This window comes from Eleginops maclovinus, chromosome 4 (genome assembly GCF_036324505.1).
Source record: "Eleginops maclovinus isolate JMC-PN-2008 ecotype Puerto Natales chromosome 4, JC_Emac_rtc_rv5, whole genome shotgun sequence".
Classification (NCBI taxonomy): domain Eukaryota; kingdom Metazoa; phylum Chordata; class Actinopteri; order Perciformes; family Eleginopidae; genus Eleginops; species Eleginops maclovinus.
In genome coordinates this window covers 8,109,970-8,135,958 of record NC_086352.1, presented here as the reverse complement: position 1 = coordinate 8,135,958, position 25,989 = coordinate 8,109,970, and the positions used below count along the sequence as shown (strand labels likewise).

The window sequence follows — 25,989 nt, the reverse complement described above, 5'->3', positions numbered from 1 at the left end:
TGACTTTGATTATTTCCACTGAAGACTAAAACCAATCTCTTCTGTGGAGGGGTTAATATCTGTGTTGGAGAATCTTTTCAGAGCTTTTACTTAAGAAGAAGTGCTTGTACCACACTGTTTTTGCATTGAAAGTGTGACTTGGGTACCTATAAACAGCCAAAATGCAGAGCAGACACATGCTCACAAGCGGACATGTTTTTTGGAAAACCAAGGATGAATTCAGGCTGTGATTTCCTTTTTGAGAATAGCATTAATTATGTTTTCCTATGCACAGCAGTACTTCTGTATAACAGTGCACCACTGCTGCACATTATGCACTTAAAGAGACCCATATGTGCTCCTCTCTGCCGCCTTTTTCCCAAGATTTGCCACCCCACTTTTTAGGTCCTACGGTGAATTCAGGTTGATTTTCTTTGTTTTTAGATTAGCCTTGAATCTCTTTATTTTTGTACACCAGCTCTGTCTTTTCCCGGACTGCAAGGGCAATTAAATAGGATTTTTAAAAATGTAGCACTTAAAATCGTTTGGCTTATAGAAAGATAATGTACCTGCAGGATTCTTGCTTTCCTAAATTTGTGTCTCACTGATTGATTGCACTTATCGTCGGTTGGGACAAATGATTCGTCTAACCTGTACGTAGCCACGTTAAAACTTAAAATAGTGTCCGCTGAGGTGTATTTTTTTATGCTTAATGTTGAGGGCATCACTTTGTCCGCTCGGTCTTCTCTTGTGTGCCATTAATGAGTTCCCCAGTTTGTTTTTATGTAACATCGGCTGCATTCGGTGTGGATTTTCCCTTAAGATTTGCAAGCAATATGTTTATGTGTCTTTAGTAAACTAGCTCTTTCTTTTCCCTCGTCGCTGACGGCACTAAACTTTTGACTAAAGCACTTAATGTTTTGCTTATTTGAAGCTAGCACTTAGCAAGTTCTTGGTGAATTGTTGCTGTTCTGAATGTGTATCCTTATGGCTGATAGCACTTGTTGCCGCTTTGGATAGCAGTGTCAGCTAACCGTAATGAAACTGTCCACGGTCACTGGGAGAGTGTGAGGCAGGGTGTTGTGGAAAACAAGCATGCCTTCTCCAGATAAGACAACAAAACAAACACGTCGCCTCAGGCTGCAGACTGATGACTCACAGTGTTACAGTAACTCAAACTCTGAGAGCTCCGGCTGTAGGAGGAGGAGAGCGCCGAGGCTTAGGTTTCTCAAATCACTCAACGCCAAGTTGCACCTGCGAGGCAGCGGAAACCAGAAAGCAGGGAAAAACTCTGTGTTTGTTCCAGGAGTCATGCATCATGTTCATATGCCCGCTAAGGATAGCCATGATTTCAGGAAAGCTTGGATTAAAGACAGAGGGAGAAGTCGGTGACATCTTTGGGTTTATTTTACAGAAGCTTAGCAGTTTGTTTACAGAAACAAGTGATACAGGGTCTGGTTTCTTCCCCTGTCACTTAGAGGAAGGTGTTTTTTATTTCTCTGTTCAACACAAGGAATGTATTTCTGAATCACTTAATCACCGATACAGTAAAAGCTGACATATAAAGCACATTACAATTAAATACAGAGTATACATATCAGTGTATACATTAAATATATGCTAATATAAGTAGCATATCAGATGCTAACACGTTGTTCTCATTAGCAGGTGAGCGGTCGGCAGTGTTGTGTTTTTGAGATGCTTAATTTGAACGTTGTTGTTTGTTGTGCTTGTATCTGAACAGATTAGGTACTCCTCTTTTTAACGAGCAACAGGCATCTACTTGGAGACATCATAGTTATGATGTCATCTTGGTTTGAGCTGTAGCTTCATACATCACTTATGATATAAAGTCAAAGATATATATTCTAAATATCCTAATTTTGTTCTTCTCATCAAAACACCATATTAATTAGAAGGTGATTTTCATGTCTGTAACCAGAGATGCGTGGACGGCCTCCGGGCCTCAGGTCTTGATTCGTTGGCATGAAAGTTGACCTTATGCAGCTGTGAATCTATTTTCTAGCTATCGTACATTTGCACAAACTCACTGACTGTATACCTCATCCTTACATGTCATTATGAAAGATATCCTTCTTTACTGTGTCTTTCAAAAGGATATGGACAAATGAGTCCGTAAACCGTGCCTCTTTTTGAATTGTACATCTGCGGTTAACACAAGCTGATGTTAACATGTTGTTGAACTGCATAAAATATGCCAGGAAATACTCCACTGGTGAATGGAGAAAGGTTAGTGACTAAATGAGACGACTAAACGTTATCACGCCCAAAATTAGCCGCCTTTAGTTTAGCGGTTTTGACTTGAAGTCGTGTAACTTTAGCTTTTCATATCTGCCTTTTGCACCTCTTCCGATGCTGAACTGCCCACAAAAACGGTCCTCCCTGTGGAAACTCAAATTCTTGGAAAGTACATAAGCAGCAATTTCACAGTCTATCTGCTTTCAAATCCCAAAAGCACTCAAACCACGATATGAGAAAACAGCAATGCATCACAGAGTATTGGATATTATTAAGAACCAGCTCTTCCATCTCTTCTTGGCAGTTTCCCTCCAACCTACAGCCTATACTCAATAGCTTTACAGTTGCAATGTTTCCCTCTTCTGTAGATCTGTCTCTTATGGGTACACCAGAAAATATGAGGACTTGCAGACAGAGATTCCTTTTGATCTATTTCCAGTCGGACACTTTTTGTTGGCATCTTTGTGTAAATGGACCTTCTGCTTCTCTCTTGCACACTTGCACTTATCGTAAATTGATCGGTTATTAGACTGACTTTGTTTTAGGGAGCTGGCATGTTTAAGTTGATTTTCGGACATATGCATTCTCACATATCTCCTTCATGTGAAGTCAAGATGGTTATATTTGGGCTTTGGGTGACATGCTACTGACTCTAGTGGAGAACTGCATCACTCATGTTGGGTAATAGGCTCGCTGCTTCCTGCACTGTACCTTGCACAGATTGAATCGTACCAAAATACTTCAGATCTTGCCTGCACAAGATCATCCTGACATGGAAATAATAATAAAAAATCAGCTGAAGCTCCTTTTGTAAGAAAAAACACCTCATTTTTACGTCCTTCTAAGTTGGCCCGAGCTCCGGTTTCTCTGCCAGAAACAGAACAGAGAGCGATGCATCCCATCAATGAGAACAAGAGCTGTACCTCTCTGCGTTATTCTCAGTGACAAAGTGACAGCATGTGCAATGAAATATATTGATGGTGATAAAATAAAAGTATTTCTGGACGAGGGGGAGGAGCAAAGGAGGAGCTAGGCCAGATACCCTTAGCATAACAAATACTGCGTTAGCAGCTAATGCTAGTGCTAGTTAGCTTGCTCGATTAGCAGGGTGCATTCACCACAGAATCAGATATGTGATTGCTTTTAAGTTTTTTGACCCTAACCCTACCGCAGCCTAATCTAAGTCATAAATGTCATGTGCTGTATCCTGTGTTCAGTTACAGTTACATTAAACAAGGCTCTCCCGCTTTGTTGCACATTTTTTTAAAGCATAGGTTTGTCCAAACAGTGTTACAAAAACTGCTAAATAACTTAATGCCAAATATTTAAACCTTGCCATGACAAACACAGGAAACTGCTTTCACAAAGAGGAACAGTTACCACATGTTGAAACACACCAACGGTCTTTGTGTCCAACAGGAAGTTGACAAATACCTCTCCTTGAAATGTGACCATATGTCACAGTGAAAGTGAACAAACACTTGATCCAAACGTTATCTTGAGACTGGGAGCAGACAGGGCTTGGCGTCCGAACCTGATCTGATTGTTGTTGTTGCATCTCTTTGTATGGTACCTTAGTTATTCATATTTCTGCTGTCACTTTTTGAGAAAACCTGAACTTACAGTTGGGTAATGTCCACATTTTTTTCATACGTGTTATTTATTTATAACATTTTATGCACAAAATAAACACTCCAGCTATCACTACAACCTTCCGTCGGTGTCCCGCGATGTAAAAATATTCAATTTGTTTGATAAATCGATTAATTGGAAGGCATTTTTTAAGAGAAAATGTGTAGATGTCTTGCTTTTCTCTACTTTATCTCATTATAAACTCGAGAATTGACCAAAAAAAGCCACATTAGGACATCAAATTCTATTTTGCCAGATTGACATTGTTCGCCATTTTCTGTTTAGATCCAAACAATTAATCAATAACGGAAATATTTGTTAGTTGCCGCTTTAAATGTAGTCATAACGTGTCACAAAGCTGCTGTTTCTACACATTTCTTTTTACACTTGCAAAAGCCAGAGTGGGACAAAATGCAAACCAGACTTACATTTTCATGTCGTTACTTGAGATTTCATCAACGTATTGTTTTTTGGGGGCTCTCTGCAGCGCTGTCTGGTGACAAAAGGCCAGAGGAGCCAGAGGCAGCCCTCCCCCTTCCTCCCCTGGGTGAGGGGAGCGGGCAGAGAGCGGGTGTTGGAGAGGTGTGGGGGGTTGAATGGGACCAGCTAGTGACCTCAGGCAGAAGGAATGTCCCCGTTTGCTCAGTCGGCTCGCTCCCCTAGCAGCGCTGCACACAGTCATCAGCGCCGAGGCCTTTGTGTTCACCTTCCAGACCCCGAACCAAGAGCAGAGGCCACAGACGAGCACACAGCAACACCTCCCCAAAACCTCAATGCTCTGCAAAGTTTTCAAGACTCTTAAGAGCATCCTGCTTTAACAGGCTGAAACAGAACATTTTTCACTATTTACTGACATGGTACTGACCCAACGATTACTGGAATAAATTAAGTAGCATTCCACTTTATGCAGAAGCGTTTTAAATTGTGAGGTTTTGCACAAAGCACTGCTTTGATAGCCGATTTTTAACCAGGCACTTTCTCAATCCTCCATGCCAGAGAAAGCAGGACATTTTTCATTATTTTCGGACATTTTACTGACCATACAATTGAAAGAATAATCCAGGAAGCATGCCACTGTCTTTGCAAAAGCATTTTTTAAAGATTGCACTGTTTTGATATAGACTTGCTGTTGTCAAACCATTAGTTCAATGTGCGATAAAAATAAAGATGTCTTCACAATTTCAAAGTTGCACGGGGGTTGGTAATGAATCACTTTGTTGGTGAAGTACTGATGTGTCACATTGTTTCTACAGAAGTCACCTTACCTCCCTTCCTCAAACTGCATGATTTATGATAGTGGAATTAGACATAGGATCTGCAATCTGTATTAAAAGCTCCCATTTTAGTGCCTAGTTGGATTTTGAATCAGCACTGCAAAATGACTAGGAGCTTTTTATAGATTTTTAGATCCAGCACCTGCAGTTGTTTTTATCCTGCAGCCAGTTTGTCCTCAATATGATGGAGGACCCTGCAAAGTTTTGAAGTCGGTGTCTCTTAAGTGTCGCTATTCTCTTTGCTCCACGCTACCAAAATGCTAATTGCTGCTCAGTCTCAAAGTCTTAAAAGTCTCACCTATTGTGTGCACGGCATTCCTCGGCCACTGCAGCCGTTTATGTGGGTGTTAATGTATTGCCATCTCCCGGCGTTGTGACACCGTGTTTGTGCGTGAAATACAGCGATTGCATAAATTTCAGCAGTATTGGGGGGGGGGGCATGTCTTTTTGGGACATCCATAAAATCAATGGTGGCTCGGGGGACGACAATTAAATCTGACTAATCCAGCAGATTTATGAGATCCCTGCGCTTCGTCTGCCAGACTCGGGTGAAGTCATCGCGCTGCCAGAGAGACACTGCTGCTGCTAAATGAATTTGAATGGGCGAGCTGTGAGGGGTGCATGGCGGGGGGGCTGCAGAAGCCAGGGCTGCTGCAGAATTTCCTTTTTAGATTGGATTCAGACTTGGATTCTGATGAATGAAGGCTCACCCGGAGGAATTCAGCCCTCATGCACGGAGCTGGAAGCTACACCCGCTGTGGTGTGTTGCTGTGCATGTGTTTGCAAGGCCTAGGACTGCGAGTAGTGATTGCTTTCATGACATTTTAGACCACCAAAGTGAAGTAGAAGTTGCCAAAAAAAAAACTATTATTTGACACGATGATGGATGCCAATGGTAGCTGCAAAGGTTTGCTGTTGTGTGTTCATGCTGATCAAATAGAAATGCATGAATCGGTCTCTATTGGGTGTTAATGCGTGTGTCAAAGTTAGGGACATCCTCCCTGCAGCCTGCCATTGTTGGTCTGTCTGTGCACGGTGCACAATGGTGGGGAAGGGGAGAGGGGGAAGGTTTGGAAAGCAGCCTGCTGTATTGATTGTGTATTTGTGAATGGATTCCTGTTGGGACCAAAGGTTAGAGTATGAACGACAGGATGTTGCATTGCATACGTGAAGCCATCTGCTCTATGCTGACCTGCTGCTGTGGGGATTAGGGAGAGGTATACAGTATGCATTTTGACTGAGAGTGACAGAAGTTGTGTGCTTTGTATGACATTTATCTCTCTGGTTTTGCCTTTAATATGCTGCAAAGCCTCCACTCAGGAAGTCTTACTCTTAATCAATCGTCACGTCTCTGCAAAATAATTGGGTCTAGATGCTCGGTGACTCAGCAACTAGGCTTTGAATTAATCCTGAATAAAATCACCTTCAAAAATGTGAGTTTTGTTCATAGTATATTCATAGTTTCTTTTGAGGTTTTAGAATGAATCTTTGAATGGTTTTGTCATATTTTAAAACGTCCTCAGCCTTAAAAGGCCTTTTTAAAAAGAAATAGGATTAACTTTCTTTAGTGAATATAACTCATCCGTTCCAATAAATACAGGAACATGCTTCCCTTTGTGTGCTTCAAACTGGAGATCACTGTTTTGAAAGCTGTGATAAGTTGTTTTTGAAGACTTAAACTACACCAAAAAGTAAAGACAGTTGAATATTTTTAGAGATAAAAACATTTTGTCTCACTCTTCCTGAAAGTGTAAAAACTGCGTCTAAATTTCAGCATAAATTCCCTTATAAAGTGGCATAAAAAAAGCCTTTGAAGTCCTGAATCTAATTATTCTTAGGCTTTTTTGTATCTGCTGCAGCATATTATGTCTAAACTCTTCTTGAATATGTAGATTTAATTTGTTGTCTTCCCTTCCAGGTCGGAGGCTTCGAGGGAAAGCCTTCTACAACGTCAACGGGAAGGTGTATTGTGAGGAAGATTTCCTGGTAAGTGTTCCTCCTGATTATTGATTTGGAGTTCACGGTGGGGGGACAGAGGGCTTAGGGATCAGGATTTCAGGCTGCGCCCCGGCAGAGGAAACTGACATAATGGCAGCTATAATTAGGAGTTTAGCACCACCCCTCCAATTCACACTAATTTCCCCCAAAATTTCCCCAAGGAGCTCAATTACCCCTCAAGCTGCTGCCCGGCTCTTACAGGACGACAGCTGGAGCTCCTCGTCCGTCTGCTGCGGCTTTACAGGGCTCTCACGGTGCCTTCATGGGCTGCAGAAAATATAGCTTGTTGTACGATGTATGGAGACGACCTTGAGCGTTTTTAAGTATTTCAATGACTTATCTTTCACAGCTCAGGGGTGGGAACTACTTTTTCAACATTTGTGTTTAAGCTGAATGAGTGAGTGTTGTTACTTGTATCATAAATATAGATAAATTGCTGTTATTTTGCACTTTTATTTTGGAAAACACTCTAAAAACTGTATTGGAAGTATGTTGATTGATGAAGAAAGGCTATATAACTCTCTTTTTTGAATGTATTTAAGTGCCATTTCTATTAATATGTCCCAAAAGTCAATTTCATTAAGGATTTTGGGTGTGTGGCTTTACTTTAAATGATCAATACTTTATTTTGACATGATACTTTAATATGTGTTCATATTCCAATTCCAATATCTGCATTTCTTAAGGAATTTAAAGCTAATTTCTCTTATTTTTCTATTATGCGATCTTATTATTGATGGATCAGTGGCATCAAAGCGTCTCTAAACCCCACTAATATCTTCAATTGCATTTATTTCTGGGACTTAATATCCTCCCTGTGACGGGCACAAAGAATATCTTTAATTTATGAACTCAATAACTGATGCAAATGATACAGATTAGATTTGCAGCTGGGTGCGATGCTGTTATTTGAATATAATGTGACAGAGATCGATGTCCAAACACTGAGGAAGTAGCATAACAAAGTTTCCTTTCACACGATCGAGCTTCATCATCCGGTGTCGATACTTTCTGTTCATCAGAAGCTTCCCCTCAGATTGAACCTGATGGGGAAGCACTTCCTGTTTTTGCACCATCAGTGCTTATTTGATGCTGGAGGCCGATGATGAAACTAATCTTCTTCCTCCGCCGCGATGAAGCTAAGCCTCAACTAGTCTGGTCCGGGGTGGGGGGTGACATATGGTAGATTGGCCCATCACCACCTCCACCTGGTAGCCATGTCTCCTCCGCCTGCCCCCGAGTCATCAGGTCGTGACCCTGAAGGCTTTTGAGCTGCAGATGGTCACCTTCATAAGCACTTCCTGCACTCCGGATTCAACAGAAATGTATCATTCAGATATAAATGATCACCCCGGGTTATATATTACCAAAAACGGTAAACACATCTTGATAGAATGACGTAATACTATATCTATGCACCTCATTTATCCAGCACCCATATAGGTTTGTTTGTAAGAGCGTATCCTAAAACAAGTTTAAATGGAATATGATGGAGGGCTCTGCAAAAAAGCTGAACAATCATAGGTATTGAAACATACGTTAGATTAGGCGCCACGCTCAGAGATGCCTGATGTCAGCGGAGAGACAAAAAGTCCTGAAAGAACTCCTTCTCATGTTCATGTAAAGAGCGCAGCAGCACCCTCTATAGATCAGTCCTGTTCTGAATCAGGGGTGAAGCAGCCAGTGGTGGAGGAAGCATACACGCTATTAAATATCAGAAAGCTAAGCACAATCCCCTGCTGACAATAATAACTCCTGTGTGTTTTCTTCCAGTACTCTGGTTTCCAGCAGACGGCGGAGAAGTGTTTTGTGTGCGGCCACCTCATCATGGAGATGGTAAGAACTTCATCAGACAGGAAATGTAAAGAAAAGACTGAATGTCTTATACTTCCAGTTGTCCAGTCTTCTTCAGGCACTATTTGGTTTATGATTAGCAAATGAACTGGGACGTTTTCGCTGCTTTAATCTAGACTTAAAGAAACCCCTTTAATGGCGTGTCATTGTGTGTAACTGCATGAAGTCTATGGCTTTACTCCAATGTCTTACCGTTGTGTTTTTTCTTATTGTGTGTGTGTGTGTGTGTGTGTGTAGATCCTCCAGGCACTGGGCAAGTCGTACCACCCGGGCTGTTTCCGCTGTGTGGTTTGTAAAGAGGGTTTGGATGGAGTGCCTTTCACCGTGGACGTTGAGAACAACATCTACTGTGTCAAAGACTACCACACGTAAGAAGAGCAGTTTTACTCTGCACAAAAAAATCCCGTCTTCACTACATGGAGACTTTCTTTCAAGTCTGTGATTTTCTCGTGTCTCTTTTATGACAGGGTATTTGCTCCCAAGTGTGCCTCCTGCAACCAGCCCATCCTCCCAGCACAGGTAATGCACAGTTTACCTTGCATACTATTTCACATTTGCTCTGGTTTTACACCTGCTGAAGGTTTTGGATTTTGTCCCCAGATCAGAAGCACATCAGAACAGAGATTATGGATATCTAGGAAGTCGAATAGCTTGACGTGTCGTTATCTGAAATCACCCTTTTCGAAAAAGTAAAGGCAATGATTGCTTGCCCACGTCTCTCCAACCATTCGTCCTTAAAATGAGTTTCTTCTTCTTCCTTTTTGAAAGAAAAGATGGCGCACAATTTGGATTGGTAGCTTCTTATGGACTGGGATTTTTAAGGGAAGTGTTTGGCGGTGGTCTTTTCCATTTGGTCTTTTTTTTCTAGCATGTGTTTTGGCTTTGGAGACCAGACTGAAATGTTTAGGATTGTTCCTCATCACTGCATACCCCTGAAACACTGAGCAACCTACCAGGGTTACAGTCATTGGAGAAAATGTAAAGAAATACATAAAAGTTGAAGTGTCTAAATGAACAGCCAAATAAAACCGGGTACAGCCCAACTGTTTATAAAACATACACCGTGTGTATATTCAGAGCATTTATTGGTGTAAACCTGCTTGTGTAGGACCATAATTTTTTCAGGTCTCTATGAATGTCTGCTAAATGAAATGTAATCTCTATAATGAGACCTGACTGACTGTGTGTTTGTGCAAACAGGGCTCCGAGGAAACCATTCGAGTCGTTTCCATGGACAAGGACTACCATGTGGATTGTTACCACTGCGAGGTGAGACGTTCACACACACACACACGTACACACACACAGAATCACACACAGGGGGGTATGAGTAAGAGTCTAGCATGGATGAGTTCAGACTACAGGCAATTCTTTATCGCTGTGTGTGTGATTCAACATTTCAGGCTGTTGTGAATAGCACAGAAAATATTTACATGCACAGTTCACACTGAGTCTCTCTCTCTCACACACACACACACACACACACACACACACACACACGGAAACGTGCTCTCACATGCACATCAGACCCAGTGAACCTGAGTAAAACCTGCAAATCGTGGGATGAGACCAGGCTGTTTTTCTCCAGTGTGCATGAATCACCGCTGCAGCCGCTCTTTGAATGAATGAGACACACACACACACACACACACACACACACACACACACACACACACACAGACGACACACGCAGACAGCTACCAACCCAAGGTTACAGATCAACGTTGTGACTCATTGACGAAGCACATTCCTGCGCTGAGCTCTGAACTCAGCTGGGGACGTGTTGCTCAAACCAGCCTTGCGAAATCCCCGTCATCAGCCAATCACATGTTCAGATATGACAGATGAACATTTCACGCCACGCTTCAGCGGTTCTGCATTTTATTTTCCTGAATCATAAACACTGAATACAGATCTCTGTCCTCATGAGCAGGAGAACAGTTTCCTCTGAATGTCTGACAGTTCACCTCATAGAAAATGCATCAGATCATTATGTAAGCTGTGGGTAATGATTCAGAGATGTGGAGGGGGGGGGGGGGCTCGTTGATAGAGGAAGGGTAAAGTCCAGAGCTGAATCATCCAGAAGAAGTTTTACATTTTCACACATTTTTAAGATGCTAATCCAGGCTCTGAGGAACCATAGCAGCAGAGGGTTTGTCCCCCTCCAGTTCATGGTCTCATTTTTGCTGTGCAGAATTCCTCCACAGGTTCACTGTATTCATAAATGCATCAATACAGATATTTAAAAGAAAGAAAGGATAATTAAATCTGTTATTTTCAGGACTTTTGAGCTCTCTAAGGGCACTTTTGCAACCGGACATATAGTATGTTTTAATATAAACCCTGGTGCAGTTTGTCTGAGCCTCTGAAGACACAGTAATGATACTCTGGTGCGGAAATGGAAATGGAGGATTGGAATTGTGTGGACCAAAACAACAGTCTGAGACATCTTCGTTCCTATTGTAATGCCTAGTTTATTCAAGTAATGCAAAACAACTTGTGAGCTACTACTACCGTCTGTTCGTACATTGAAGGCCAACATGGTTTTGAGACCTCGCCAAACACTAGAAACAAACAAACTTCCCAAATATAGAACGTATCCCTTGTGGAATAACAAAGCACACGCTCATCTATATTAAAGGTCCCCTGTTATCCAAAATGCACATTCTAATGTCTTTTATACATAAATATGTGTCCCCGGTGTAAGGAGACTCACAAAGTGTCAGAAAATACAACCCTCTCTCTTTTCCTCCTTACCCACATCTCTAAAAACGGGGGGTACAAACGAGCTGATCCAGATTTTCTTTCGGTTATGACGTCATATCAGAAATGTGGGCTGGCTTTACGTTGAACTCCTGGCAACGTCCCCCCCACGTGACACGTCCCAACCTATCGTCTGCAATATACAGTCCCGAGCTCAATCCCCTCCGCAGCACCTCTGTGTCTCTGTGCAGGATGTCTGCAGGAGGGACTTAGAGTTGTTGTTTATAATACATAATGTCTCTGTTCTAGAGGTAAACACTGAGCAGTGTTTCAGAAATAATGCTGGATGTGGTTTGGAACATAATATGGGGTTTAATCACGGCAGCGATTAGTTGGGTTGCTCCGTTAGAAACTTCTCTCTTCAGACAGAGAGATCATGATGCTCCAAAGGGGCGTGGCCAGCTTCAGTTCAAAGGCCAGCTTGAGGTCCAAAGGGGCGTGTCCAGCTTCAGGTCCGCTCAAATTTAAAGCGACAGTCACAGAATCAGCACTTCAGGGATAGGGGTGAAATAGAGGGGGAGGAGGGATGCTGCAATGGTGACCTGTATGATATTTTGAGCACATCACTTCACAGACAAGTTTTGTATAGATATTGTCCTAAAATATATTGTTGAATATAGCCTGGGGAGACCTTAAGTTATTGATCGTGTCTCTGTCTTCGCCCCCCTCCCTCAGGACTGTGGTCTGCAGCTGAACGACGAGGAGGGGCACCGCTGTTACCCTCTGGAAGCCCACCTGCTGTGCCACGGCTGCCACATCCACCGACTGCAGTCACCAGTCCCGGCCCACCTCCCCCCCAGCTACCCGCTTCACGTCACCGAGCTGTGAGGGGGAGGAGGGGAGGGAGGGCTGCGACCACGCCCTGCCTCCCAGGTGATCCGAAACTGCAGGGAAAAATGAGCTCCTGCCCCCCCCTCTCCGAAATCTGCTGTGTGGCTGCCCGGGCTTCTGTCCCCCTGCTGTCACGGGCTGGGAAAAAAAGTGTCCTCCCCCCCCCTCCTCATTTCCTCCCCCCTAACCCTGGAACACGCCAGCTCACCCAGAGGCCCCCGGTGACGTCAGGCAGTGACCCCCGCACATTCATCAAAGGGATTTGGACGCAAACTGGTCTCTCCCTCCCAACGTTTTTTATTCCGCTGATGTTCTGGGAGGCCACATTCCCGTACTGGCGGACGGGAAGGGACCCCAGGGTGGGATTTCTGTGCCTTCAGTACGGGTTCCCCCCCTCCCCCCCGTGCAACACTGACATGGAGTCCTGCTACAGGCTATGCAAAGGACACCGAGCAGCGTCACGACACGAGACCACAGAGGTAGCAGCCCAGAGGAACGACTGACGTTCCACGTAGACCTCGAGAGATTCACAAGCAGTGTCTTAATTATATTACGACAGGAAGAGAAACGTTTTAGATGCACATAGGATGTCTTTTATAAATGAATATATATTTTGCAGATGTTTTCCACATACGATCATAGATGTAGACTCTCCTTTTTCCTCTCTGTTGCTGATTCAGATTCAGAAGTCTGAGGATCTTTGTTTCATTTCTCCTGCAGGACATAAAACCTTCTCATGTCTGTGAGTGGGTTTTACAGATCCACTGGTTATGTTGGAGCAGATGTGGCACAAAAAGCATTTGCCTTGAATTATTTTTACTCCACTTTGAGTACCAAATACTACATTCCTGCCACATATATTTGTTGTGCATACCCTACATTTCAGAGCCTAAAAAGTCAATTAAAACACATTATTAAGACTGTTTAACCGGATAGATGTTGTTTATATATAGTCTGACCTGGTTAGCATCTGCTTCTCATGACCCCAAATTAAACAGAATATTTTTCGCTCACACACAAAAAGGAACAATGCATTCACGTAGATTATCGTTACACTTTTTTCAGACTTGCTCCTTCTGACCTCCTCTTAAAGTCAGCCACTTTTTTGCCAAGTTATCACACAGAGCTGTAAGATTAAGATTTAAGCTTAATCGTAAAATCTGAGAGCTTAGCTAGAAATGGGTCTTTAAATACGGGGGTTAGGCCCTGTGGTGGCGGAGCACTAAAGGACACAACATGTACTGTAGCTGCACCAAGATCTGGACTAAGAAATATTCTCTATTTATACTTTTATAATATGCATCATTTTCCAATCCTACTGTCAAAAGATCAGCTCTTTTGGAAATACTACGTTCCATGTAGTACTCAAAGAGGAATACAAATACTTTAATGATACTGCAAATACCTTTTGCTCCAGGTGTGTTCAGGACACTGTCTCCGGGTTTGTTTTTCCAGACACTGTTTTTTTTGCCATGTGAGCACTGAGACGAGGAACCTCCACTTGTCCGCATGCCTTAAGACAGAGTGTGTGTGTGTGTGTGTGTGTGTGTGTGTGTGTGTGTGTGTGTGTGTGTGTGTGTGTGTGTGTGTGTGTGTGTGTGTGTGTGTGTGTGTGTGTGTGTGTGTGTGTGTGTGTGTGTGTGTGTGTGTGTGTGTGTGTGTGTGTGTGTGTGTGTGTGTGTGTGTGTGTGTGTGTGTGTGTGTGTGTGTGTGTGTGTGATTCCCCTGCAGTCTGCTGTTGAGTTTGTGAGAGGACTACTCTTAAAGAATGTGGAGCTGCTGGTTCACCCGCGTTTTAAGGGGACATCCTCCCATATTTCCCTTGGTGTGTGTGTGTGTGTGTGTGTGGTGGCAGGCCATTGCACATGCACCTCACAGTGTTTGCAGCATCCAGCACACGACCTTCTCCCAGATGTTTTTGTGTAATTCTCGGTGTTTGTTTGAACTTGACACCGCGTTGTGTTTCAGTAGCTGGTGTGTGTATATTATTCTCGGACTGCCACCTGTCTGGTATTCAAACAATCACCAGATATCAGAAGCAAACACTGGCTCTTAATTATTATTATTATTATTAATATTATTATTATTAATATTATTATTACTGTACACGCAGGTCTGAATAAATACTACTGAATGTGTGAGAAACAGAGACTGAAGCAGAGGCTGGAGGCAGGGCGTGCTTTCTGGTGAGATTCATACGAATGTAATAATGATTAGTGTTGTATATTTGTAAAAGCAGAAGAGAAAAATGACTGCATATGTGAGACATTCCCTTTTTATTAACCTCAATTTTGTATAAGGGTCAAGTAATGTGTGCTATACTTGAAGAGAGAGGCATTGTTTCTGCACAATATCAACCCCGAGAAAAACGTAACAAGATCAACCCTTTAATTCACCTTTTTTTTAAAAGTACTACTTCTGTTTATTTTTGCATAGCACACAGCTAGTTACCCTGTACATAAAGAGGCTAGTTTTTTATTTTTCTGTCACTTGGAAAATATCTTTCTCCTACTGGTAGTTCCAACAAGCACATCTGTCACATCTGTTGTATTGCTTTTTGTTTTACCTAGATGGTTCATAAAAAAAAAAAAAAGGAAACTAGATCTATTTATCTAAACATGGAAAAAGTCTAAAGTTATTTAATGTATTAAAAATCAGGACGTATCATTTAACTGTAGATGACATAATCTGCTTTTTCAATAAAGTGGTTTTGTAGCTAACTGCAAAATAACATCTGTTTTCTCCTCTTTTCTTTCGTCATGTTTAAGATATTCAAGATTCAAATGTTTATTGTAAATGGACTGTACTTATACAGCTCTTCATCAGGTCTTTACGACCCCTCAAAGCACTTCAGATACTACAAATCAATCACTCATTCATACAGAGCAGCACCACTTGCTCTAGGGAAGTTAACACACTCACACACCGTTGGCAATTGGGAGCAACTCAGGCTTCAGTGTCTCTCCCAAGGATACATCCACATGTTGACTGCCCACTGAGTCTGGTGGTTTTGGTCCTGATGTTGCGGTACCGCCTGCTAGACGGCAGCAGACGGAGCAGTTGGTTGCCGGTATGATGGGGGTCTTTTATAATCTTCCTGAGCTGCTTGGAGCAGAGGTCCTCCATGGATGGCAGCTCCGTCCTGGTGATGTGCAATATCAAAATCCTGAAAAGGTTTTATTATAAAGAGTTTGCTTCAGATACATTTCCTTATGATTGCTTTTATTTTTAGAATTGTTTGACCCTCCTCATTTAATAATATCATGAAATGAAATATTATGAAACTTAAAAAAGGTGCCATAAATATGACTTTTCTGAACAACGTTTGCGGTAAGGCCTATACATTGAACTAAATCATCTTAAAACACTCTTTTAGGACAAAATGCAGTAAAAAAAACAGCTATTTATTGCATATTTTTAAAGATATATACAGATCTGATATGCTGGAAAATACCACCATTACAATCCCCGAACGTCCCAGCTGTGTGCATCACTTTTCATCGTCCCCGTTACCGTTGCGTTTTGAGCTTCTTGCAGCGTATTTGGTTTGCAGTGCTTTGTTTATGCAGTAGTAGTAAATGATTAATAAGCATTGAAACTTGTGCTGCAGTTAGAGTTTCCAACACTGAAACTGAGCCAAAGCGATCATAAAATAATGTCAGAGTTTAATGGTGGGGAGAGGAATGTGCAACAACCACATGTTCAGTGAGAGGGTTTCCCACGTTTGGGATGAAGCCTTTCCACTGCATCATCACCCTGTCAAACGCTCTTGTACTTCCTTGAGTTGCACTTATGTATTCCACCCTAGCTTTTAATGCATTCTGCTCACACCTGTCTCTAATATAATCATCCAGAGATCAATAACTTTAGGCTTTATCGCCACGTTTGTACCATACTTCATTACGTTGTGTGAGGCTTCCGAACATTGTCATCTCTTGATTCAAATCTCCGACCTCAAGACCCCTCATTGATAACAACAAAAACTCCCACTATGCATCATTAGCAACATGTCCACAGTTAGTAAAATACTGATGTGTAATTACAGCCATGCACGCAACGCTGTTTTCCGTCTTGTGGGTAACTCAGCCTTCCGGGACCCAGCCGACACTCAGATGATCGGATAAGCTGGAAAAACACGACCATCAGAAACAATTTGTACAAAACATTGAACTACAAATGTGTGTTTGTGAGGACATGATGGTTTGAGAAGATAGAGAGTGGCTCAGTCCCCTTGGTACTGACCCTTTTAGTAAATAACTTCAGTACATAAACATCCCTGGAAAGACCATACAGGGAGGATGTAGTGATGTTGATAAGCTCTTTCAGTTACAATATCACAAACCAAAGTGAACCATGAACCTCAGTAAATTACTAAATGCTTTCGAGATGCAGAAATGGTTTTAATAAGAGAATAGTTTGGTAGAAACCTTCAGATTTGTGCAACTTTATTTACAGTAGCAAGGTTGTTAAATAGAAGTAACTCAACTAAAAATCTGCTCATGTTTATTCAATCTTCTGAATCAGAAACACTCACACTAGCAAACAAAATGACTAAATAAAGACTACATGACCACAAACAAACACAACATTTCCACAAACAGACTCCAAATGACACAAAGAGACACAATACTGACAAAAAGGAAACACAAAATGCCCAGAAATAGACACAAAATGACCCTGAAAAGACTGAGAATGAGTATGAAGAGACACTACACGATCATAAAAATAAGAAAAATGAGCAAAATACAAACAAAATGACTGATCAGGATCAGGAAGAGACATACAAATGGCCACTAAGACACAAAAATGACCACGAAGAAAACACAACATTTCCACAAACAGACTCAAAATGACCCAAAGAGACACAAAACTGACAACAAGGAAACACAAAATGCCCAGAAATAGACACACAATGGCCACAAAGAGACAAAAAAAGGACCCAAAGCAACACAGAATGAGCATAAAGAGACACAACACGACCATAAAAATAACAAAAATGACAGAAAGACACAGAATTACCAAAACATCCCCACAACACTATCAGGAAGAGACAAACAAATGGCCACAAAGACACAATAACACAAAATGACCATTAGCACATAACATGACTACAAATAGACACACAACTGACAACAAAGAAACCCAAAATGACCAAAATGAGCCTTGAAATGAAACAAAAAGACACAAAATGAGGATATAAAGAAACAACACAAACACGAAGAGACACAATATGGCCCAAAGAACCACACATGACCACAATGCAACAGAAAATGACCACAAATAATTACAAATGACACAAAACATGGCATTCTTGATAACTAAAAAACTGTGAAAACAGGGACAGATTTTATTTACATCAGGAAGAGGACAGGGTGTCGGTAACCAAAGATCCAGAGAGAATGAGGTAATCCTGCAGAGAGCATATTTTCACTCATTTCCTGGCAGCGGAGGGACTCGCTGCTCTGGAGGGAAGGTGTTTCTTTTGTGCCGTGTAACAGAGCTCACCTCACAGTCCATCCCCTGGGGCTCCACTACCTCCACACACACACACACACAGCTCCCTGAGTCACAGGGTGGACCCTCACACACATAAAGGGCGCTTTGTGCCCCGACTCATGGAGCTGACAACCAACACCGGAGCGCTGCTCACACTGAACTCCACTGTTAGCTACAGGACGGCTCAGGGCTTTCATGTTCACCCACTCAAAATGTAGAAACATCTCCAAGTATCCGAGCAGAAATACAGCGGTGCATACTATCGACTCAAAGGGTGTGTGTGTGTGTTTTCATCCATACTGAAAAAACCAAGCAGGTTTTGATAGAGTAGCTTCTATCCTGGGAAAACCACATTGAATGTATCTGTAAGAAAAACTTTCTCAGGGCCAGAAGACAAATTCCTCTCCTGTTTTCTTACGTCTGTGATGGTGAGTGTTCTACAATACTGCAATACTACATGGTATACGTGTTTGTCCGTCACTTTCAAGTGAAGAAAATACCGTTTCCCCCCTTTGAGAAACTCTATGAATCTACAGTAGCTCCCATAATACATGCAGGCGGGCCAATGGAATTGTTTCTTCAGTCAGACTGAAGTTCTCCTCCGTGCATCAGTGCATCCTAAATTGAAGTTAAATCCCAGGATGTGCGTTAAGAGTCTTGAACAGTGGTTGTTATTTATGATATGTATAAGTTTCCTTTTATCCTGTTTTAATTATTTTTGTTTGTTGATATTGCAAATGGAAGCATACCGTACCATAATGTATCGTATCGTAGAGTATCATATCGTAGAGTATCATATCATAGAGTATTGTATCGTAGAGTATTGTATCGTAGAGTAGAGTAGAGTATCATAGAGTATTGTATCGTAGAGTATCGCAACATTGAGTATCGTATCGTAGAGTATCGTATCGTAGAGTATCGTATCGTAGAGTATCATATCATAGAGTATTGTATCGTAGAGTATCGCAACATTGAGTATCATATCGTAGAGTATCGTATCGTAGAGTATCGCATCGATTCGCATCGTAGAGTATCGTATCGTATTGTAGAGTATCGTATCGTAGAGTATCATAACGTTGAGTACTGTTGAGTATCGTATCGTAGAGTATTGTATCGTATCATATCGATTCACAACGTAGAGTATCGTGTTGTATTGTAGAGTATTGTATCGTAGAGTATCGTATCGTATTGTAGAGTATCGTATCATAGAGTATCGTATCATAGAGTATCGTATCGTAGAGTATTGTATTGTAGAGTAGTGTATCGTAGAGTATCGTATCGTAGAGTATCGTATCGTAGAGTATCGTATTGTAGAGTATCCTATTGTAGAGTATCGTATCATAGAGTATCGTATCGTATCGTATCGCATCGATTTGCATCGTATCGTAGAGTATCGTATCATATCATAGAGTATCGTATCATATCATAGAGTATCGTATCATATCATATCGTATCATATCATATCGTATCGTATCATAGAGTATCGTATCGTAGAGTATCGTATCATATCGTAGGGTATCATATGTTTTAAATGCTCAGTTTTATCTTCAGTGCAGGAACATGTGAGACTGCACTTTTGTTCTCAGTAGTTACATATAGTGGGTAAATGAGGATCAGTATTAAAGCAATAATAAATTCTAACAGGTCAAAGATGAGCATAACTCATTATATATTTGTGTAGAGACTATTTTGATCGTGGCCTTTATGTAAGAGAAATTTGAATAGGGGAAAAAGCATTTGCTGCTTTTCCTTCATTTCTTAAAGCCTATGAACTGTGAGCCTCTCAACCGAGTATTTCCCGTCACTGAAGAGAGAAGATGGCTTGATTTTTTGCCCTCCTGGGGTTTGAGTCAGGCAGCAGCGGTAATTTAACAAGCGAGCGGTAAAGAAATGTGCTTTCTGCTTCCACTGAAACCCACCCACTCACCTGCAGGATCTCCAGAGAGACTGTGCCATGTTTCTGCTTCTTAATGAGAGAACTCACAGAGGGGCCTCATTAATGACTTTAATAGCTGCTATTATTCATATATTTCTATTCAAACAGTGCTTTAAATTACTCAAGAGTCCTGGGTTGCAATCCCAAGAGGGAGATTCCACTGTAATGCTACAACGTTATGTGCATTGATGTTGTGTTGACTGTGGACAACACCGGCCTCAAGCACATATTAAATGCAGCTAATGATGCATTGTGGGAGTTATAGGAGACTAAAATCTGAGATAAGGGAGTTGCTTAAGACTTACATCCATCAGGTGGCATGAAACTCAACTGCAAAGCAATGTTTCTGGAAGTGTCAATAAGCCACACTAGCTAGCACGTTAGCCAGCACTGCTCTACTAAGGGATGATATGTGCAGGGCGGGGGGCAACAGGTGTGCAATCTGTCACACGAGAGGGAGAGCATTAAAGCGTTAAGCCGTTAACGGAGAGATAACTTCCTAAAAGGCCACTTATGAGTATCTGTATTTAGCAGTCAAGTTATGCCTTTATGGGTCGGGGTGAGTCTACATTTGCCTCACAGCTTTGGTTGAGTTGAGGAGAATGAAGAAAACTAAAAAAATAAGATGCATTTCTGTAGATGAAATGAACCGAATGAAAGGAGTTGAACTAGCACAATCCTAAAGATTCAAATACAGCCTCCGATTTGCCACCCATGTCTGACTTTTCAATTCTAATCCAGCATGCTTTTTGCAATATAACGTTGCTCTTGATCACAGAAATATGGGAGGATTATGCCCAGAAACAATGGTCCTCTCCTAGGAGTGAGACATAATGACTTTAGAGTAGTTTCTGTAGATGCTTTTTGTTTCTCTGTTGTCATTTCTTTGTTTTCTATGGTTATTTTGCACCTTTTTAATAATCATTTTGTTGTGTTTCTTCAGGGGAATGTGTGTCTTTGTAGTTATTTGGAGTCTCCTTGTTTTTCCTTGTAACACACTGCTGGATTTCCTTTCATCATGGAAGTGCATGGTTGTGCTTTCATCTCAGTAGAACTTTGACTTTTAAAATATATGCTACAGTTTGCTTATAATAGTTTGACTTTAATAAAGGATCTGAAAATGCATTTCGCCCCTTGAACAGACCAAACACTCGTGTCTGCTTGTCATACAATATGTGATTCAAGCAGAAAGACTCAGTTTAATAAAAATCTAAGAAACTAATGGTTATCAAAATGATTTATGTATCACTGCATCACAAGCAGAGGGTGAAATCAGAGTGGGAGTATTTATTTTTCTTTATTTTATATCTCACATTGGGATGCAGAAGTAGAGCCAGATGTCAGAAAGAAACCGCTAAATGTAAGGACAGTTTTTTTCAGATATGAATCCTGCAAATAGTTTATTTTTCTACCTAAACTTAGATGTTTTTCTCACTTGATATTCAGTTCTTCAGGGGGGTCAGCTCCCACTGTCACCATATGTTCACAAACGTGTGCAGAAACATGGGAAATATGATCTGAGATGTTTATCTTAGATTTTCACGATCAAGCATTGGGGTTCTGAAAAATGGGGATCTGAAGAAGCAGTTTTGTGGGGATGACATGAAGGGGTCAGCTTCTTATGCTGCAGCATGACGAGCTCTGCCCACATGCTCGAGTAAATCTTTATATAACTCCAGTAGTCGTGGGAAAAAATGAAGCTTTATGGCTATTTGTTTTTTACAGCCTGCAGGGTTCTATGTCACTGCTAATGGCAGCCTCGGTCGACAGAGGGGGACCATGCACTTGGTTTATTGGGAGATGTTTGTCATGTGTTTGCAGGGATAACCCTAGAGAATAATGTCCGCTGGAGGTTTTCCAGGGATTCGCTGATGGTCATGCACATTAAAAGCATTCCTGTGAAGTTCAACCGGCTGCGGACCTGCAGGCTTTGTTTTTTCAGACCTTGTTTACATGCAAAGGGATGCTGACCCCCTCAATCTGCTTTCCGGCGCCGTGGCTCATGATGAATACAAATGATGGAGAAAAATGCGTGGAGAACATGCCTCTCTGAAGATGTTTTTTTTTTTTTTTAAAACCTCCCAAACTGGGTCTGAAAAAGCCATGAACTTGGGGACTTGCACAGTCAAAACAAAAAAAAAAATGTGGCAGGAAGGGGGTGATGTTGCCATGGAAACTATTGCACTAGGGGCAGGTTGGGACCTCAATTGAGCCGAGACTGAGTGTGTGTGTGTGCGTGTGTGTGTGTGTGTGTGTGTGTGTGTGTGTGTGTGTGTGTGTGTGTGTGTGTGTGTGTGTGTGTGTGTGTGTGTGTGTGTGTGTGTGTGTGTGTGTGTGTGAGTGTGTGAGTGACAGGCCGGAGCAATAAAGCATGAAGAGGAATGTGAGGGTATGCGGAGCCATTGTTCTACAAACATCTCAGGAACGCACACGGAAACTCTTCTTCTACCGCAGCCCTCATCGCTTATTTACCTGAAGTTGTGTGTTTATTTGCACCTGATTTAAATGGATTAGAAGAGACTCATAGCTCAGCAGTGAGTCGATAGCAGTATCGGTTGAAGTGTAACCATGACTCAGCTGAGTTTACTGTAATAAGTGGAGCCCAAACTTTTTAAACTTGTTTTCTGTGACTGGATTTACTGAGAAATCACGAGTAAGAGGCTTTTTATGTATATTCCATATTCTATCCCATGCATAACATTGACAGTGCAGAACAAGTAATAAACTGTGCAATTATTATAACTATAACTATACATTTCAACACAATAACTTCAAGAAGTCGATGATTTTGATGAGTTTTGAGCCGATTACTTCTTGTTAATATTGCACCATGGATCAGTGGACTTTTTTTATTCTCATTTTTTATTTTAAACAATTGAAAGTAACATTTTAATAGGATTATATTCTGACTAATTCTGTGCTTTCCTCTCCCTGTTGCTTGGCAATTGTTTTATCAGCTACTTAGTTGTTTGATGCTTTGATAATGAATATTAATAGATTATTGTTTATTTGATATATTTTATAAAATTTAATAACACAATTAAAATGTAAATAAAAAAATACGAACATTTAAATAATAATCATAAAAATAAATAATAATAAATAAATAATTAAAAATAAAATACCTTTTATAATAAACAAATACAAATAAGATTGGAAAAAATAAAAATAGGATTTAGCTGTTTAGCAGTTTTTCACCAAACTAATTAAAATTCTCTGTAATAATTTAAAAAACATATTCAAAAATGTCTTTTGGACATAAAAACATCCTGGATAATTATAATTATGAGGGTTTTCTGCGCTCAGTCACTTTCTTCTGTATCCTGCTTCAGAGCCGGAGATAAGAAACGTTAGATATGAAGTATTGTTGCCTGGCAACAGCATTGAAACCCGGCAGTGTCTGGAGTCTGAAATATTTTTCTATTACTTTCTGTTTGTCCTCACACACACTCTGTAATTGGACCGGTATGAGGAGAGGGAAACATACTTTCTCACATGGAAGAGACGAAGGACATGGTGTCCCTCATATACCATCATTACATGTGATCCATCATGATAGAAACACACCATTACGCCTTTTGATTACCACTGGTGATTCTACCAGACGTAGGGTAGATAAATCAAACAATAAAAATAGAAATCAAATAAAAAATAGAGAAAAAAAAGATAAAGACTCAAAAGATTAAATAATAAAATAAATAGAATAAAATACGTTTCATTTTGACAGCACTTTTCTAAATATTTAATAGTGGAATAAAATGCCTTCTCAGCAGGTGCACGGTCAAACTGAGTCTACAGCCGTGAATGGTCACATAATGAATCAGTGACATTGAACCTTCAACATCATTTATAATAGTGATAAGGGACATTTTACTGCAGAAAGAGTACCTTTAATTTGGAGAATTTAAGGACATTTCGCTGATATTAAAGGATCTGAATAATACTTCCACCTCTGGCTGAAAATATGAACTTCGTGCCATTCATCAAACTTGTAATTTCGACCAAAAACAGCCTTGGTTAAAATAAATAAATGACAGAAAGCGAGATTTTATAATTTATTATGTAGCCAGCAGACAAAAAGAGGCTGAAACAAGCGTGGGAGTATTTCATTTTTTTAATCTCTCACATTGTGATTGCTGAATGAGAGCCAGATGTTGGTCAGTATGTTTATCTTCCTGTAAATTCAGGAGTGAAAGTGGAAATTGGATTTAACAGTCTACACAGATAGCTGAGTTGGAGGAGTCTGATTTGTTGAAATATCCCTGAAAACCTCTTGTCTAAAAACACTACTGTTTAAATATGGAGCATATTGTGTTTAACAATGTTTAAATGTAGTGCCAGTGTGTGGCCTTTAAATGCAGAGTGCTGTTTATTCCAGCTGTTTGCTTTGCTCTCTAAATGGATGCTGGCGTCGGGGGATTTGCGGGGAGATGGACTGACCTTTGACTCTTTGTGCTGCTGAATAACTGATAAGAGTACTGGGAGGCTGATTATCTCCCAGTGACAGAAAGAAAACTGGCTCTCTGATGCCATCTAGTGACAGGTTGCATGAAGAAAAGAGAGGCTGCAGGATTGTTTTTACAGCACATTTCTATTTGTCAGTGGTGGAAGAAGTACAAACATTTTTTTTAACTTAAGTCAAAGTAGTAATACCACAGTCTTAAAATACTTCATGAAAGTACAAGTGCTAAGTTGAAGATGTTACTTTGGTAAAATTATAGAAGCATTATCGGATAAAGCACACTACAGTGAAGGAAAACCCCCCCAAAAAGCAGAGTAGAGCCTCTTTAAAAGAGTAGTATCTTGTTTAAATAACTAAGAAATACATCACATCGAATTTAATGTTGTTGGAAAACATTTTGTATACTTTGAGTGCTGCTGATTGAATAGGTAGTATATATTTCATGTAAACACATCATGTTATTTATGCAAAACGTAAAATCCCTCTGACAAGTAATGAGGTATGAAGTAGAGAATAACTGGAAATATTGAAGTATTAGTACCCCAAAATTATACATAAGCAGAGGTAGGAGAAGTAATCAGATCTTGTACTTGCGTAAAAGTAGAAGTACTCAGATCTTGTACCTGAGTAAAAGTAGAAGTACTCAGGTCTTGTACTTGAGTAAAGTAGAAGTACTCAGGTCTTGTACTTGAGTAAAGTAGAAGTACTCAGGTCTTGTACTTGAGTAAAGTAGAAGTACTCAGGTCTTGTACTTGAGTAAAGTAGAAGTACCAGAGTGTAGGAATACTCTGTCACAGTAAAAGTATTCTAAATGTTCCTCCAGTGAAAGTAGAAAGTACTCTCATCTAAATGTACTTAAAGTAGCGACAGTAAAAGTAGTCATTGTTTGATTGGTCCATTTCAGAATAATATCTCTGATATGTTTTATAATGATTGATCATTAAAGTGTTCTCAGAGCTGGTAAAGGTGCAGCTAGTTTGAATGGCTTTGTATACTGCAGGGTAGCTGCTGGATTTACTCCAGGTGAACTAAAGTCTGATTTAAGGGTCATTATATTTACCATCATTAATCCAAATCTGCCTAGCAACTACAGGTACTAAATAAATGTAGTGGAGTAAAAGTACAAATGAAATGTGGTGCCCTTGAGCAAGGCACCGGACACCTCCAATCCCCCCCTCCCCATTGCTCCCCGGGCGCTGCACAATAGCTGCCCACTGCTCCTAGTACTAGGATGGGTTAAATGCAGAGGACCAATTTCACTGTGTGTGCTCTGCTGTGTGCATGTATGTGACAAATAAAGAGGGTTTCATCCTCCGATTCTATCTATCTTCTAATGGAAATACTCAAGTAAAGTACTAGTACCTCAAAATGTTGCTTCAGTACAGTACTTGAGTAAATGTATAGTTACTTCCCATCGCTGTGCTTATTAGAATAAATGTACCTGGTTATATTCCACAGCTGCTTATTATTGACTATATTTGATATTAAACACTGAAACAGACCTT

At 40.8% G+C, this 25,989-nt stretch overlaps 1 protein-coding gene across 1 annotated transcript in view; it reads left to right on the top strand.

Annotated features, from left to right (window-relative positions):
- wtip (WT1 interacting protein) overlaps window positions 1-15,321 on the top strand; it is a 28,243-nt gene extending 12,922 nt beyond the window's left edge. Inside the window, exons 4-9 of the mRNA XM_063881947.1 lie at window positions 7,063-7,130; window positions 8,916-8,978; window positions 9,234-9,364; window positions 9,464-9,515; window positions 10,197-10,265; window positions 12,435-15,321. Of these exons, the coding sequence (XP_063738017.1) occupies window positions 7,063-7,130; window positions 8,916-8,978; window positions 9,234-9,364; window positions 9,464-9,515; window positions 10,197-10,265; window positions 12,435-12,587 (536 nt within the window). The 3' untranslated portion in view covers window positions 12,588-15,321. The remainder of the gene's footprint in view (window positions 1-7,062; window positions 7,131-8,915; window positions 8,979-9,233; window positions 9,365-9,463; window positions 9,516-10,196; window positions 10,266-12,434) is intronic.
- The last annotated feature ends 10,668 nt before the right edge of the window (window positions 15,322-25,989 follow it).